The sequence below is a fragment of the Strix aluco genome, chromosome 5 (genome assembly GCF_031877795.1).
Source record: "Strix aluco isolate bStrAlu1 chromosome 5, bStrAlu1.hap1, whole genome shotgun sequence".
In the NCBI taxonomy this organism is placed as follows: domain Eukaryota; kingdom Metazoa; phylum Chordata; class Aves; order Strigiformes; family Strigidae; genus Strix; species Strix aluco.
In genome coordinates, this window is record NC_133935.1 from 88628584 (window position 1) to 88642195 (window position 13612).

At 59.8% G+C, this 13612-nt stretch overlaps 1 protein-coding gene across 7 annotated transcripts in view; it reads right to left on the minus strand.

Annotated features, from left to right (window-relative positions):
• Positions 1-13612, minus strand: part of SBF1 (SET binding factor 1) — an 81766-nt gene that overhangs the window by 39027 nt on the left and 29127 nt on the right. For all 7 annotated transcript variants that reach the window (XM_074828177.1, XM_074828178.1, XM_074828173.1 and 4 more), the window contains exon 2: positions 1228-1313. In XM_074828177.1, coding sequence (XP_074684278.1) covers positions 1228-1313 — 86 coding nt within the window. The remainder of the gene's footprint in view (positions 1-1227; positions 1314-13612) is intronic.

Below are 13612 nucleotides of genomic sequence, written 5' to 3' on the forward strand. Positions count from 1 at the left end.
CACCCGTGACACATCTGCTCTGAGGAAACGAGCTCCCGAGGCCAAGGCCATCCTCTCAGCGGGACTCCACGATCCTCACACATCCCTTCCAACCTTCTGTGATTCTATTCTCCAATTCACCAAAGCCCTGGAACGCCCAGGACTCCCTCGGCCAAAACGTCCCTCCTCAGGGATCACAAACGCCCTGTGGCGGGTCAGGCCGGGCCCATCGGAACAGGGAGACGCAGGCAGGAAGGGCTGGCCGCTGCCGGCTCCCCCGCCCTGGGGCACGACGGGGGCTCTCGGCTGGCCACTGTCCCCACACCGACCCTCACACCCGGCCCCGACACCTCCCAGCACACCAAAGGCACTCGGGAGGCCTCAAGGACAGGCCCAGCACCGTCAGGCTTGTGAAGGGTCCTCTAAAACCTCGTCTATCCCCGCGTTTTGTGCCGTCCTTCAGCTGGGAACAGGGAAGAACTGCAGCGGGGAGGAGGAGCGTGGCTTAGAGGGGGCTCAGTTTAGGGGGGAAAAGGGGTCTGGACAACCCACTCGTGGGCTGGCAGCGGAGCTCCGGCTCCTCCTTCAGAGCTCCTGAGCAGCACCAGCGCAGCAGGGAAGGGCTCAGGAGGAACTTCCACTCCAATTTAGCAACCAAGGAGAACAATCCTATTATCCTTGATTAGTTCAAAGCTGGTTTGTGAAGAACCCACGCAGTGCGCCAAATTAGACCGGGTGTGTCACTGTATGGGTATGACCCAGCAAGGATCACAACCTCAGAGGCCTCCCAACAGCGGGCGAACGTGTCCGGAGGGCTGGGGAAGGGATCCAGGGCCCCGCAACCCTCCTGGCCGGGCGGCTGCGCATGGAGCAGAGCCAGGCCGGCGAGGGGGAGCCACTGCCGCCGCTGCCGGCCCGAGGAGGGGAGCGGTTTGCTCGGCAGAGCACTGGGGAGAGGCCTTGGGGATGGCAGAGCCCTGCTATTCGTGACGGGGCTATTTATACTGACACGGCATCCGTGCAGCTCCTCTAGGAAGTGTTCCAGCATCCCCACCAGCTGATCCCAGAGCAGGAGGGGGAGCAAAGCGGGCAGGAAAGGAGCAGAGCCCAGCTGGGAGGCGGCACGCTGGATCCTGCGGTTTTCCGGAGCTGAAGCAGCGTCGGGGGGCAGGTGGGAACCCCCTGAGATGCGTGTGCATGGTGCCACACCGTCACCTGCCCCAGGGTCCCAGTCCCCAGCACACTCACCAGCTCGATGCCTTGGGGAAAGGGGTTGTCCTCCCAGTCCTTCTCCGGGAAACGCTGGAGTATCTGTCCCTGGCCATCCCCACTCCCTGCAGAGACAAGACAGGGATTAGAGGGCAGGCAGCAGGGACCCCGCCGACATTTCTGCCTCCCGTAATGCCAGGCTGGAAGCTGCCTCGGGACGCTCTGGCGCTGCCTCAGCCCTCCACAGGCAGCAGAGGAGAGACCCCAGCCCCTTCCACAAACACAGCTGCAGGGCAGCACTGCTCCCACCGCCGGGAAAAGCAGCAATTTTAATAGTTGTAAGCAAACAGCCCACAAACTTGTTATCTAAAGGTGTGTGACAGGCAAAGCAGAAGGGCGGCAGGCCTCCAGTCAAGTTTGTTTCCTTCCTTGTGTCGCTAACACTAGATCATACGTACAGATTTCGAGCTGTAATTCACTGCTCATCATCCACAACCTGCCACTCGACATTTTCCCCGAACAACGTCATCGTGCCGCTCGGTTTTACTTTTGGGTTCCCCCCAGAGCTGCCTTTTCCCGGTGGCTTTATGGCACCTGGAGCCTGTCCCGCTGCTGGGGGGGGGGGGGCGCTCCCGGCCACGCCTGCCCACCGCCCCCCCCAACCCCAATGAAAAAACCTGCTCTTCACCCAGATCGCGCCCTGCTCTGCCGAGCACAGCAAAGGGCACACCGGGGAGCAGGCCAGCTCTCCCCGTGGCAACCGGCCGCTTAGGGTAAAACCCTGCGCTGGTGGCTCAAACCGGAGTCTGGGAGTTGAAAACCCTGAGGAGGATTTTGCTCCTACCCCAGGCTGGGTGCAGCTGTGAAGTGGGGCAGCTTCCTCAGCTCCCTCAGTCCCCTGCAGAGCTGCTGCGGGATCACCGCATCCCCTGCACGGGCTGGGGGCACAGACACCTCTCTGGTCCCTTACAGTAACACCCACTGCCTGCGGGAGCAGGAGCAGTGCCGGCCTCCCCCCTGCACAGCCAGCTCTTGGCCCTGGGACCGCTGTCGGGGCCAGGTACCGGCAGGAGCCTCCCCAGAAGGCCTGCAGCGCCGAAGGACTATTTTCAGCACCTATAGACCTGTTTCCACCGCTCCACTTCCCACCAGCCAGCCACAGCTGGATTTAGCAGAAAAAAAATGCCACTTATAGTCTGAGGACCAAAATGGAAAGGTCAGTGCCAAGCTGCGGAGAAAATAGTACCCAGTGTCGGGTTAACCAAATCTCCCCCGCCGTGCTCAGACACCTCCTCTTCCCTCTGGGACAGGTCCCTGGTGCCGCATCAGTCGCTGCACGATGCTCCCGGCCACAGGCGTTGAGTCAGACCCACCTCCTCCCAGTGCAAACGACCTGGCTGAGGCTTCACAGGGAGGAAAAACCCTTCCAGACACAGGTCAGAATTACAGCTCCCCGACAGGCTGCCCCAGCGAGCTCCCTCGGACCCACAACCCCCCCCGACACCTTGCTCCAGCAGCCCTGCCGCCAGCACACACGTCTTACATGTCACAAGGGAAACAGGTACAAGATCATCCTCAACACAAATCTAAAAATCATCCCAGGAGCTGTTTAGTGCAAGGGGAAACTTGACCCCCCTGGGTTTTCCCAAAGCCAAGTGCTGCCACATTATTTAGTGATCCATGGGCTACCCAGATCCTGGTTTTACCGACTGGCACTAACAAGCGGCCTGACTCGTGGCCAGCCCAGCCAGCTGGTGCTTTCCTTGGGCACTCCTTCGGGGCCTGATCCTCACCCTCCTACTTCCCACCCTCTGACACACGCAGCACCCGAGCCACTCGCTGGCCGGATCAGGCTGCCCGATCCCTTCCTGTGGAGGAGAGCGGGCCCAGCCCCGCTGGCTCCCCTGCTGTCGCCAGCCGAGATGCCTGGGAAAGCACGTGTGCCTGCGAGCGTCGGCGCTGGCGCAGCTGCTGCGCTTCCCGGCTTCCTTCCTGCCTCCTCCTGTCGCCACGACTGAAGGTGACACCTGGTCACTGTTCCTGGGGCGGCCTGTTACGGTCTAAATTAGCGTTCAGCTATATTTGGAAGTTTATGAGATGTTATCGTAATACAGGAAATTCTAAATAAGCAAAAAGTTAAACACTCAGCTGACACAAGGCGACCAGATGACCTTAGCTCCCGGGCAGGCCAGCGGCTGGCACGCTGGGGACGCTCTCCGGGAACGGCGGTTCTCAGGCCGGGGGGGTCACGGCCAAGCGAGAGACTCCCCTCCGCTTCCCGCGCTCTCGGTGTCTCTTAAGCGACATAACAAGAGGAGCTTGGAGCGAACATCCTGCCCAAGGACTAAGCCAGGGCTCCATCTCCTGGGCCCTGGGGCCACGTTTCCAGTCCCCCGCAGAGAGGTGACCACCTTCCCTGGAAAATTCACCCAGCAACCACCCACCAGCTCCCAGGAAAACAGCTAGGGGCTGGCGCTGCCATGGAGCCGCAGGCTCTGGCCGACGGGAACCCAACCGTGCGGCAGCTTCTCCAGCTGCTTTCAGGAGCTGGGCCCTCTCTGTGGAGCCTGCCGCCACGACGGAGCGAGGAGAGTCACAGCAGAAGTGAATTTTCATGTGTTTTTTAGGCAAAGGACTTTGTTTGGAACACGTCCTTTTCCAGCGCTCGCGACTGAAGCCCTCTGCTCTCCGGTTCCTGAAGGCAGGGGAGGGTGTTTCACCAAGCAACACGGTACAACCAGTACAGTCGGTCTCACCCAGCCTTCCTGCAGGCTCAGACACGACTCCCACACCCCTGAACCTCGAAAATTCAGTGTGATATAACACAGGGGAACGCGAAGCTCGCAAGTCCTCAACACGCGAGCAGGAGGAGCTTCAGCCTTCCCTCAGCCCTGGTGTCCAGCACGGAGCCTGAGGGTCGCCTCGCTCTGCCAGGGGAGGGCGCGGGGAGCGGTTCAACCATAGAAACGCTCCGCCGGCTCCCCAAAGGTACGGGGAGATGGACCTCGGCTTCATCGCTGCTTTCAAGTGTCGTTAGTGGAGGCTTCCGAGACCTGCTCAGTATCTCAAAGCAGAAATTATTTTAAAAGTTTAGCTGTCATCAAATACTTTATGCTACAAAGCACCGACCATAGTTACTGAAGTGGCTTCCTGCAAAACAGTATTAACCCGCAAGGCACAAAGCCGTGAAACACAGCCTGCAAGGGGACCTGAAGCCTCTGCCAAGAGCACTTACCGCTCAGCTGTGCAGCGAGCGACGCAGCGCAGCCCAGCCCTGCCCGCAAACCTGCTCCCGACCCTCACCCAGCCCCAGCCCTGCGCTACGGAGCGGCTCGCTGATGGTGCTCGTGGAACCCTCGCGGGGCCGCGGGGGGGATCAAACAGTGCCTGGGCAACAACCAGGAGTTGTTACAATGTTATGGTCTGTGAAACCTGCCGGCACAGCCCTCGGCAATGCTCCCTTCTGCCTGCAAAGAGAGGTGGGGGCTGCAGGCACGAGGGCATGGGATGGCAGCGGCCAGCGAGAAACGGGGCACAGCACAGTGCTGGGGAGAAACACACACTCTCTGCGGAGAAGCCCCATGCAAGGGATTCTCACCCCAAATGAGCAGGCTGTATTTACAGAATCACAGAATCATCTGGGTTGGAAAAGACCTTGAAGATCATCCAGTCCAACCATATTTATGACAAGCCAGCACCTGACTGCCCAGGATGGCTGGAATTAAAACCCAAACCCACTACGTTCAGCGGCTGCGACAAACGGTGACGAGGCAGGGTGGGGAAGGACATGGTGAGCAGAGCGAGGTCCTGGAGGCTCTGGCAGCTCCATGCTCCCCCTCTGCAGCTTTCCAGGGCGAGGGGGAGCAGCACATCCTCGCCGCAGTCCCTCAAAGCTGTACCCTAGCCAGATCACGCTCTGGCACCCAGCTGCATGATGCCTGTGACAGGAAAGCAAGGGCAGGAAGCTCCCCAGGCACACACCTGCCCGGCGAGCAGGAGAGCTCTGCCAGGGGCGAGGGGGCCGAGGCTGCCAGCCCCGCCAAGCTTCGGCAGGCACCGAGGGCTCCGGGCCGTGGCTCGCCGCGCAGCGCAGGCTGTGCTTCAGGCAGAGGGTTTGTGGTGGGACAGAGCTGTGGTCCGGCCTGCGAGCGCAGAGCAGCACGCTGGAGGCAGGGAGGTGCAGGCCGCTCTGCGGGCAGCCCTCCTCTCCTCTCTCACACCCCAGCCACAAACTATCAAACCACCTGTGAGGAGCTACCAGGGCTCCTCCTGGCACCACAGAGAGCCACAGCCCCCTCCCCATACCTCCACTTCTCCTTCTCCCTGTGACAGAATTCACTTTTCAGGACAAAATAACTCACAGAATCCCAGAATCATCTGGGTTGGAAAAGCCCTTGAAGATCCTCCAGTCCAACCATGAACCTCACCCTGACCGTTCCCAACTCCACCAGATCCCTCAGCGCTGGGTCAACCCGACTCTTCAACCCCTCCAGGGATGGGGACTCCCCCCCTGCCCTGGGCAGCCCATTCCAACGCCCAACAACCCCTTCTGCAAAGAAATCCTTCCTAAGAGCCAGTCTGACCCTGCCCTGGCGCAGCTTGAGGCCATTCCCTCTTGTTCTGCCGCTGGTTCCTTGGCTCAAGAGACTCATCCCCCCTCTCTGCACCCTCCTTTCAGGCAGTTGCAGAGGGCCATGAGGTCTCCCCTCAGCCTCCTCTTCTCCACACTAAACCCCCCCAGTTCCCTCAGCCGCTCCCCATCACACCTGTGCTCCAGACCCTGCACCAGCTCCGTTGCCCTTCTCTGGACACGCTCGAGTCATTCAATGGCCTTTTTGGAGTGAGGGGCCCAAAACTGAACCCACTCATCGAGGGGCGGCCTCACCAGTGCTGAGCACAGGGGTGAGATCCCTTCCCTGTCCCTGCTGGCCACACTAACTCAACAGTTTAAAATGGGAAAAGCCCACAGAATTTGTGCAGATGAACAGTTGACAAGCTGCAGCCACAACACCTGCTGGAGGACACCTCAGCACCAGCCCACCCTCACGGGGACAGACACCTGTCTGCAGCCCAACGGCTCCTGAGCCCCCAGAGTCACACAGTTCTCTCAGGCATGCCAACCAGGAAATACAATTTTATTTTTCACTCTAAGGTCCACACCTGCTGTTTCGCTTTCAGATAGAACCACTACAGGCCAAGTCATCGCTGACTCTTGCTTCCCCTGCTCTGCCCGTCACGCCTCGCCCCAACAGAGCAGCTTCAGAGGGGCTCCAGACAAAACCCCTTCTCATTTCTTTCATTCTCAGTATGAGAGAAGCACCTTTAGGACCCTCCCGAGTTGTGTGATTTTCACATCTAGGCTCCTGCGTGCATCCCACTGGCCTCAAAGATTCCTACGAGACCCATCACGCTGCGCTGGTGAGCCAGGCAGGACCACCACTGGGCCCTCCTGTAACTGGGAGTCAGCGCCTGCAGGAGGGGGGAAGCTGGGATGTTCTAGCCCACGGACATCAGCTCCTCCTTCTCGGAGAGGAGGGAGAAGCTTTGGGGGATTTATAAAACAACAGAAAGAGAGAATAAGGCAGAAACAGAGATTCAGAACTGAGCCCAGCGAGCCACCCGCATCCCGGAGACGGGCAGGTCCTGCCCCCGTCCCACCAAGCCCACCGCACCGGCGGGCACAGCAGCCCCAGAACAACAGACGAGTGTCTGCTCGGGGGACAATGACAGCACTGTTCCCTCATCACATATTTATGACAGGAGCACGAAGAATGGCTTTTCTATGGAGGAAAACAAAAGGGCTGTGTGCGGGGCCGGGGCCGGCCCGCTCCTCCCAGCCACCGCAGCAGCCCCATGGTCGGCCACCGTCCCGGGCGCCCCGAGCCCTCTCCTGGGGAAAGGCCCCCTGCCCCAAACCGACCGAGCAGACTGCCCTTGTCCTCACCACCCGGCCACGAGCAATGTCCCCCCAGCACGGGAGGAGACGCCCTTGTCCCCACGATGCCGTGCCACCCACCCAGCCATGCGGGCACCCTCCCGCAGTCGCCTTTTTTGGCTGCGCAAATAAATGATCCACACGTTCCCCTTCGCTTCGTGTTTTAGCCTGACTTCACAGGAGAAGGAACGTGGGAAAAGCAAAGCTCGAGCCTTTCCCAGACCCCAGCAACACCAGGTGCCTGCGCAGCAGCCAAACCGCCAGCACCTCGCTCGCGGCCACGGACCGGAGGCGGATTTCAACCAGATACAGAATGTGCCCCCGGCAGCAAGTCTGCGGGACGGGAGCAGGACGACACAGAAACTTTCGGCTCTTACAAAGGTCCTTTTGACGGCATTTAAGGCAAAAGTCTCCACAAAGAGACAGAGTCGCACCCAGAAGACCAATTCCTATCCTGGGTATACTTAAAAAAAAATAGAATTAGGGAAAAAATGAACTCATTCTGTGTTTAAGGATCGCCTGGGTGATGTTTGAGGACGCGTTCGACTCTCTGTAAACACAGGATGATAACGATCAGAAAGACAAACAGTTTGGGATGGGACCGAACGCAGAACTGGGTGGCGAAGCAAACTGTCCACATGCAACTCCGATCAAAACGCGACCAACTCCGTGTTGGGAAATTCCTTACAGCGACGGGACACCTCCCAGAGGCAGGCAAAACACCCCGTCCTGGGGTCACTCGCTCCCAGATAAAACATCCTCGAGAAGAGTCGGTGGGACCGTCTCTGCCCGGCCCTGCTCGTGCTTTCCCAGCCCAGCACTTCCACTGAGAGTCACGACTCCTGGAGGTTCTTCTGGATGAGCTGCTTAGTAATGAGATGTTTATAGAAGAGCTAAAATTAAAGCCTCTGAAGGACTGGACGGCGTTGTTCTCCCTCACAGAGCTCCTCACCGTTCTATTTTCACACCATTCCTTCCCCGGGCCCCCGCTCCCATCTCCGATCTGTCATTACCTTCCTCAAACCTGTTCTTACTCACTCACAAATTAAGGCCAAGAAGTGTTGGGGCAAGGAGCCGTGGCTGGCAAACGCCGGGGGCCTGCGGGGCCGTGGAGCTGCTGGCTCTCCCACCAGCCCGGCTCCCTGCGGAAAGGCCCGCTCGGCTCTCGCCCAAGCACGGTGCTTTCGGGACGACGCTCGGCTGCCCCGACACACGCCCCAGAGCAAACAGCTGAACGGGTCAGGAGAAGCTCCCGGGATCCGGGACCGGTGCGGCGAAGGAGGGAGCAGCTCGGCACGACCTCTCGTTCAGCACGAAATAAATCGTCCCGGGCAGGGAGCTGGGGAGGGAGATTTACTGCCGTCCGCAAAACAAACCACAGGGTTGGAGACCAGGCTCGGTACACGCTGATATGGAGCGTCGGTCCTTTGTAAAGCTTTACTGTTCCTTGAGCTGACGCCAAGAGGAGAGCGGTATTTATCTTTAGAAACATTAAGGCATAAGAGGAAGTAATTAAAAAAAAAAAAATCCACCCGTTTCCGAGAGCTCGTCCCAGGAAAGTGCTGCTCAGGGCCCGGAGGGTTACTGGCAGGGAGACAGAGATAAGCGTTTTACAGCTGCCTACCACTTGTTCACCCACAGCCATTTCTGGAAATGCTGCCTGCCAGTGCGGAACAGGAAGCCCTTCATAAATACCTGGGGTTTGATACAACCAGCAGAGCCCCGGGCACACACATGGACCCAAGCCCCCCCCAACCACCATGCACCCCATGTCTCGGCCCCCCCAGCCCACGCCTGGGCCCAGAGCTCCCTTTGGAGGAGCCTCCCCGGAGACGGTCCCGGGCTGGGACAACCCAGGAGCTGCCTCACAGCATAAACACGCTGCAAAACGAAGAGCTGCGGCATGACGGGGCCAGCCGCTCAGGTGGGGAAGATGCGATGGGTGTCGGGGGCTTCCTCCGAACCCGGAGGGACCAGGAGTCACATGGAGCAGCATCCTCCACCCAGTGCCACCAACTGAAAACGCTGGTGTGAACTCTGGCTTTTGTTCTCTCTCGAGGGAGGGACGGGCTCCAAAGAGCAGGCCCTCGCTGTCCGAGCGTGCTCCCCCTGAAGCAGGGAGGCGATGGCCTTGCACCCCAAGGCACGGCGTGACCGGGCGCAGATTCCCCATCCCGCTGCCGGGGACGCTGCGAGGTTCTCCCTGACTCTAACCTCACCAAACAGCTTTGCCCAGCCTCCGCGTGGCAGGCTGGTTTGATCTGCAACTGAACTCCTGAATCTCCATAAACCGCAACTCGAAAGCCGCTGGTTTTGCAAAAGTTTCTGGAGAATCCAGTTTGCCAAAAAGCAAGACAAAGTTGTATCACGGCCCTGCCCAGGTGCTGCAGAGGGAATCCCGCCCCCCCCCCCGCAGCGAGAAATCCCCAACCCCGAGCGCCTGCCAGTGTCTCTCTGGAAGGGCTGAGAGCAGCAGCGAAGCGTCAGAGCGTTCCCCGGGGCCACAGAGGAGCGGCCATCCTCACCCAGGGAGACACTTCCCGACCCTGCCTGCCCCACACCCCGACCCTGCGCTCACCGGGGCCTCACTGAGGGGGAAACAGGGTCCCCAGCGTGAGCAAAGTGCCCCAGGAGATGAGACCCCCCAACACGGAACCACAGGATGGTTTGGGCTGGGAGAGAACCTTGAAGCCCATCCAGTGCCACCCCCCTGCCCTGGGCAGGGACACCTTCCACTAGCCCAGGTTGCCCAAAGCCCCGTCCAACCTGGCCTTGAACCCTTCCAGGGAGGGGGCAGCCACAGCTTCTCTGGGCAACCTGTGCCAGGGCCTCGCCCCCCTCACAGGGAACAATTTCTCCCTTAGATCTCATCTAAATCTCCCCTCTGTCAGTTTAAACCCGTTCCCCCTCGTCCTATCCCTCCCCCCTTTCCTGTAGCCCCTTTCAGACCTGGGAGGCCGCTCTAAGGTCTCCCCGGAGCCTTCTCTTCTCCAGCTGAACCCCCCAACTCTCTCAGCCTGTCCTCACAGGGGGGTGCTCCAGACCCCCGAGCATCTTGTGGCCTCCTCTGGCCCCGCTCGAGCAGGTCCATGTCCTTTTGATGCTGGAGGCCCCATAGGGCACCCTACACATTCAGACTCACTTGTCAAAAAAATAGAAAAAAAAAAATGTTTCTCAGGTGCCGCCGGTTGCTGCCGCTCACCCGGCCGGGAGGAACACGTGCTGTGCCGGCTCAGCGCAGACAGGAGAGTGGGCTGACGGGGGCTGCCCTCCTGCTGACGTTGTTGGTTTTTTGGGGGTTTTTGCAGTTGCAGGAAGCGGCTCTCCCTGATCCACACCGTTACTGGACCAGGCTCGAGCCGTTTGCCGCACGCAGACCAAACGCTGAGCACACCAGTGCTCCTCCAGTTTGGGGCTGTGGGATACTGGGCACCACTGGGCGGCTGGTGGGACAATACAGGACAGAGGGGACAGTTTCGGAAAACTCCCTTCACCTTGGCACGGAGCATGTGTGTGGGACTCCAACACCCTCCTGGTGTGGCTCTGGGGACCCCCCAGCGCTGCCGTGCAGGTATTAAAGGTGGAGAAAGGTTGGAGAGGAGCAGGGAGGGGAGAGCGAGGCACTCTTCTCCAGTTATTTACCATAACAGGTATTTTCAGTGCAGAACTGCTGATATTTGGGGCCTGCAAATCTCATGATTTTCCCGCGCTCCTGATCAAACACTCCACGATCCGCTGGAGGGGCAGCGGGGAGAGCAGCTCTGCTCTGAAGGCGCGCAGGAACTGAAAGGACAAGAGCCTGCTCAAAACCTACACCCCGTCTGGGTGGGAATCGATAGGAAATGCACCAACAAACCTCCTTAGTGCAGCATTAAGTTCCACCCTACCCTTCCCCAGCGCAGAGCAGCACAAACTCAGAAAGCGGAAGCGCCAGTATGCGCCAACGTCACCTGAATTATCTTTTTTTACCCCACTTCCTCCTCGCGGCGCGATGCTGGGCGCTGAAGAGCGGGCGCAGCGGCCAGACGAGCTCAGCGGAGCTGCGAGGGCGGCGCAGGACGCTCCATCCAGCCCCTTCCCCGCCCGGTCGATGCCCGGAGCAGGGGCTGCGCAGGGCACGGCAGCACTCGCGCCTTGTCGTGGAAGCTGTGGCGTTAAGCTGTGATACAGGAGCAGCAGGAGAGTCAAAATAGGTCATAAAAGGCTGTGTTAGACAGACGGCTGCTGTCTGGGGGCGAAGGGGCTGTAGGGCCAAGTAGATGCAGGGTTACTTGTAGGAAACAGGCCCCAAACGTGTCTCCTTTCCACTACAGACTAAGCAACCAGATTTTTAGACTGAGGCGGCGCCAGCCTGCCCGGCTCCAGAGCACACCGGTGTTTAACACGAGAGGAGACCTTGCTGAGTACCACCTAAGCCAGTCCTTCTGCGTTTACCCCAACACAGAGTCTATAAAGCTCCGTGTCCAAAACACCATCGGATTCCACAATTAACCAAAGGTTTTTTCTGAGGCAGCGACGTGGCGTCTGGACGCAGCCCAGGGCTCAGGCTGAGCACCCCCGGCTGCGCCCACGTCCCCAGCTCAGCCGGTGAGCTCACGGCACGGGACGGGCCCGTCATCAGCCCCACGGCCCAGACTTTCTTCCTGCAACCAAAATAACGAGCTAGATGGGACGGCACCGAGAGCCGGGGCTGGCGCAGCACCCGGGGCGGCTTCTCAAATCCTGCCAGGAGGAGGGGACCCGGCGCCCACCCGGAGCTCAGCGCTGGGAAGCGGCTGCGTCTGGATGCAGGGTCGGAGCTGGTTTTCCCTGCCCCAGTTTTAGCCCCCCTTCCCCCTCCGGCGCGGGGCCAGCCCGGCCGCGGGCAGCGGTAATCCCCCGCCGTCACGCGCGGGCGCAGAGCAAACAGCGCGGCCCACGCACAGCCCCGCCGGCGCGTGGCGAGCTGCTAAAAGCGTTCTGGGGAGGAACCTGCTCTATTTTTACCTGATGCCAAATTCCAGTTACTTCCCAGGGGAGCTATTAGCCAGCTCCACTGGCACCCTGTCCCAATAATTACAGGGCCACGCCACCAACATTTACCCAAGGCCTAAAAACAGCACGTGCTGCGCCGATGGCTCCTCCTGCCCCACCGCAGCCCAGCGGTGCCAGCAGGGACCCGCCGGTCCCTCCAAAAACCCTCTCAGGGCACGGCGGCCAGGCACAGCCCCGCTCACGGAGCAGCCGTGGGGATACGCTTGTGCTTCCGCCAACCACCGTTACGTTCAGTCTTAAGTTTTGGGTCCTTACAGCCCAGCTCCAGCAGCCCCCTGCGCACAGAGGCATGGGGAAGAATCGCAGAAAGCTGTGTATTCCCCTCAAAACCCACACGGGAGCGGTGCAGCTGTGTGGGGCACTGACAGCCCCAGGGCCCCAGCCTGGGATTGCAGCTCCCGGGCATCGCGGCACATGACAGCAAATCAGAAGTTTTAACGAAGGAGCATCCGAGTGCTTCAGCAGGACTCAAAGCTCCGTGTCAGACACCCCGAGCTCACACGGTTGCAATGAACACCCCAGTGCAGACAGAATCACAGAATCACAATCTCGGTTGGAAAAGCCCTAGAAGCTCCTCCAGTCCAACCATGAACCTCACCCTGACCGTTCCCAACTCCACCAGATCCCTCAGCGCTGGGTCAACCCGACTCTTCAACCCCTCCAGGGATGGGGACTCCCCCCCTGCCCTGGGCAGCCCATTCCAACGCCCAACAACCCCTTCTGCAAAGAAATCCTTCCTAAGTTGGGCCTGAGGCTGGCTGGATGGCTCCAGGACAGGCTCTGGCAGGGACAGCCGCTGTCCTCCCTCTCCCCTCTCCCAGGACACTGACACTAAAAATTGGCCTCGGGGCTTCCCGAAGCCACAGTGGGGAGGGGACACCAGCCTCTGGCTAACTAGAGAGAAGAAGGGCTCAGAGCTGCACCCTGCTCCCGGCAAAGCCGCACCAGCCTGAGCCCATCTACGCTCCACTTTAGTGTAATCCCACACCTGGAACAGCCCTCGTCTCCCAAATCCTCCACCAAACCCCATGCGCTGCCTGAGGACCTCGGCCACAGCAGCCGGTGACCCGCCCCGGGGTTCACATCTCCGCAGTGGAAACCACCAAAACAGCAAGTGCAAACTCTTGACATATTTGTATTTTGAGACAAATCTGCTTTCACTGCTTTACTCCACTCCCTGATGCTCCCCGGGGCTACTTTAACCACGAAGCGCAGTCAGTGGCGAAGCATCACCACGCAGATCACGGGCCTGCAGCACTGATCAGACACTTCAGCATCTTTCTATCATCCAACCCAAAGGGGAGGGTTTGGGTTTAACACCCAGGACTGAGAAATGAGCCGAGCTGCCCCTCACCTGAAGTCCAGCCTCTCCAGCCCAACCCGTGGTCACCTCTGGGCAAGCGTTGCCATCCACCAAAGCTGCTCATTAATTACTGCCCCTTCCTCAATCGGCGC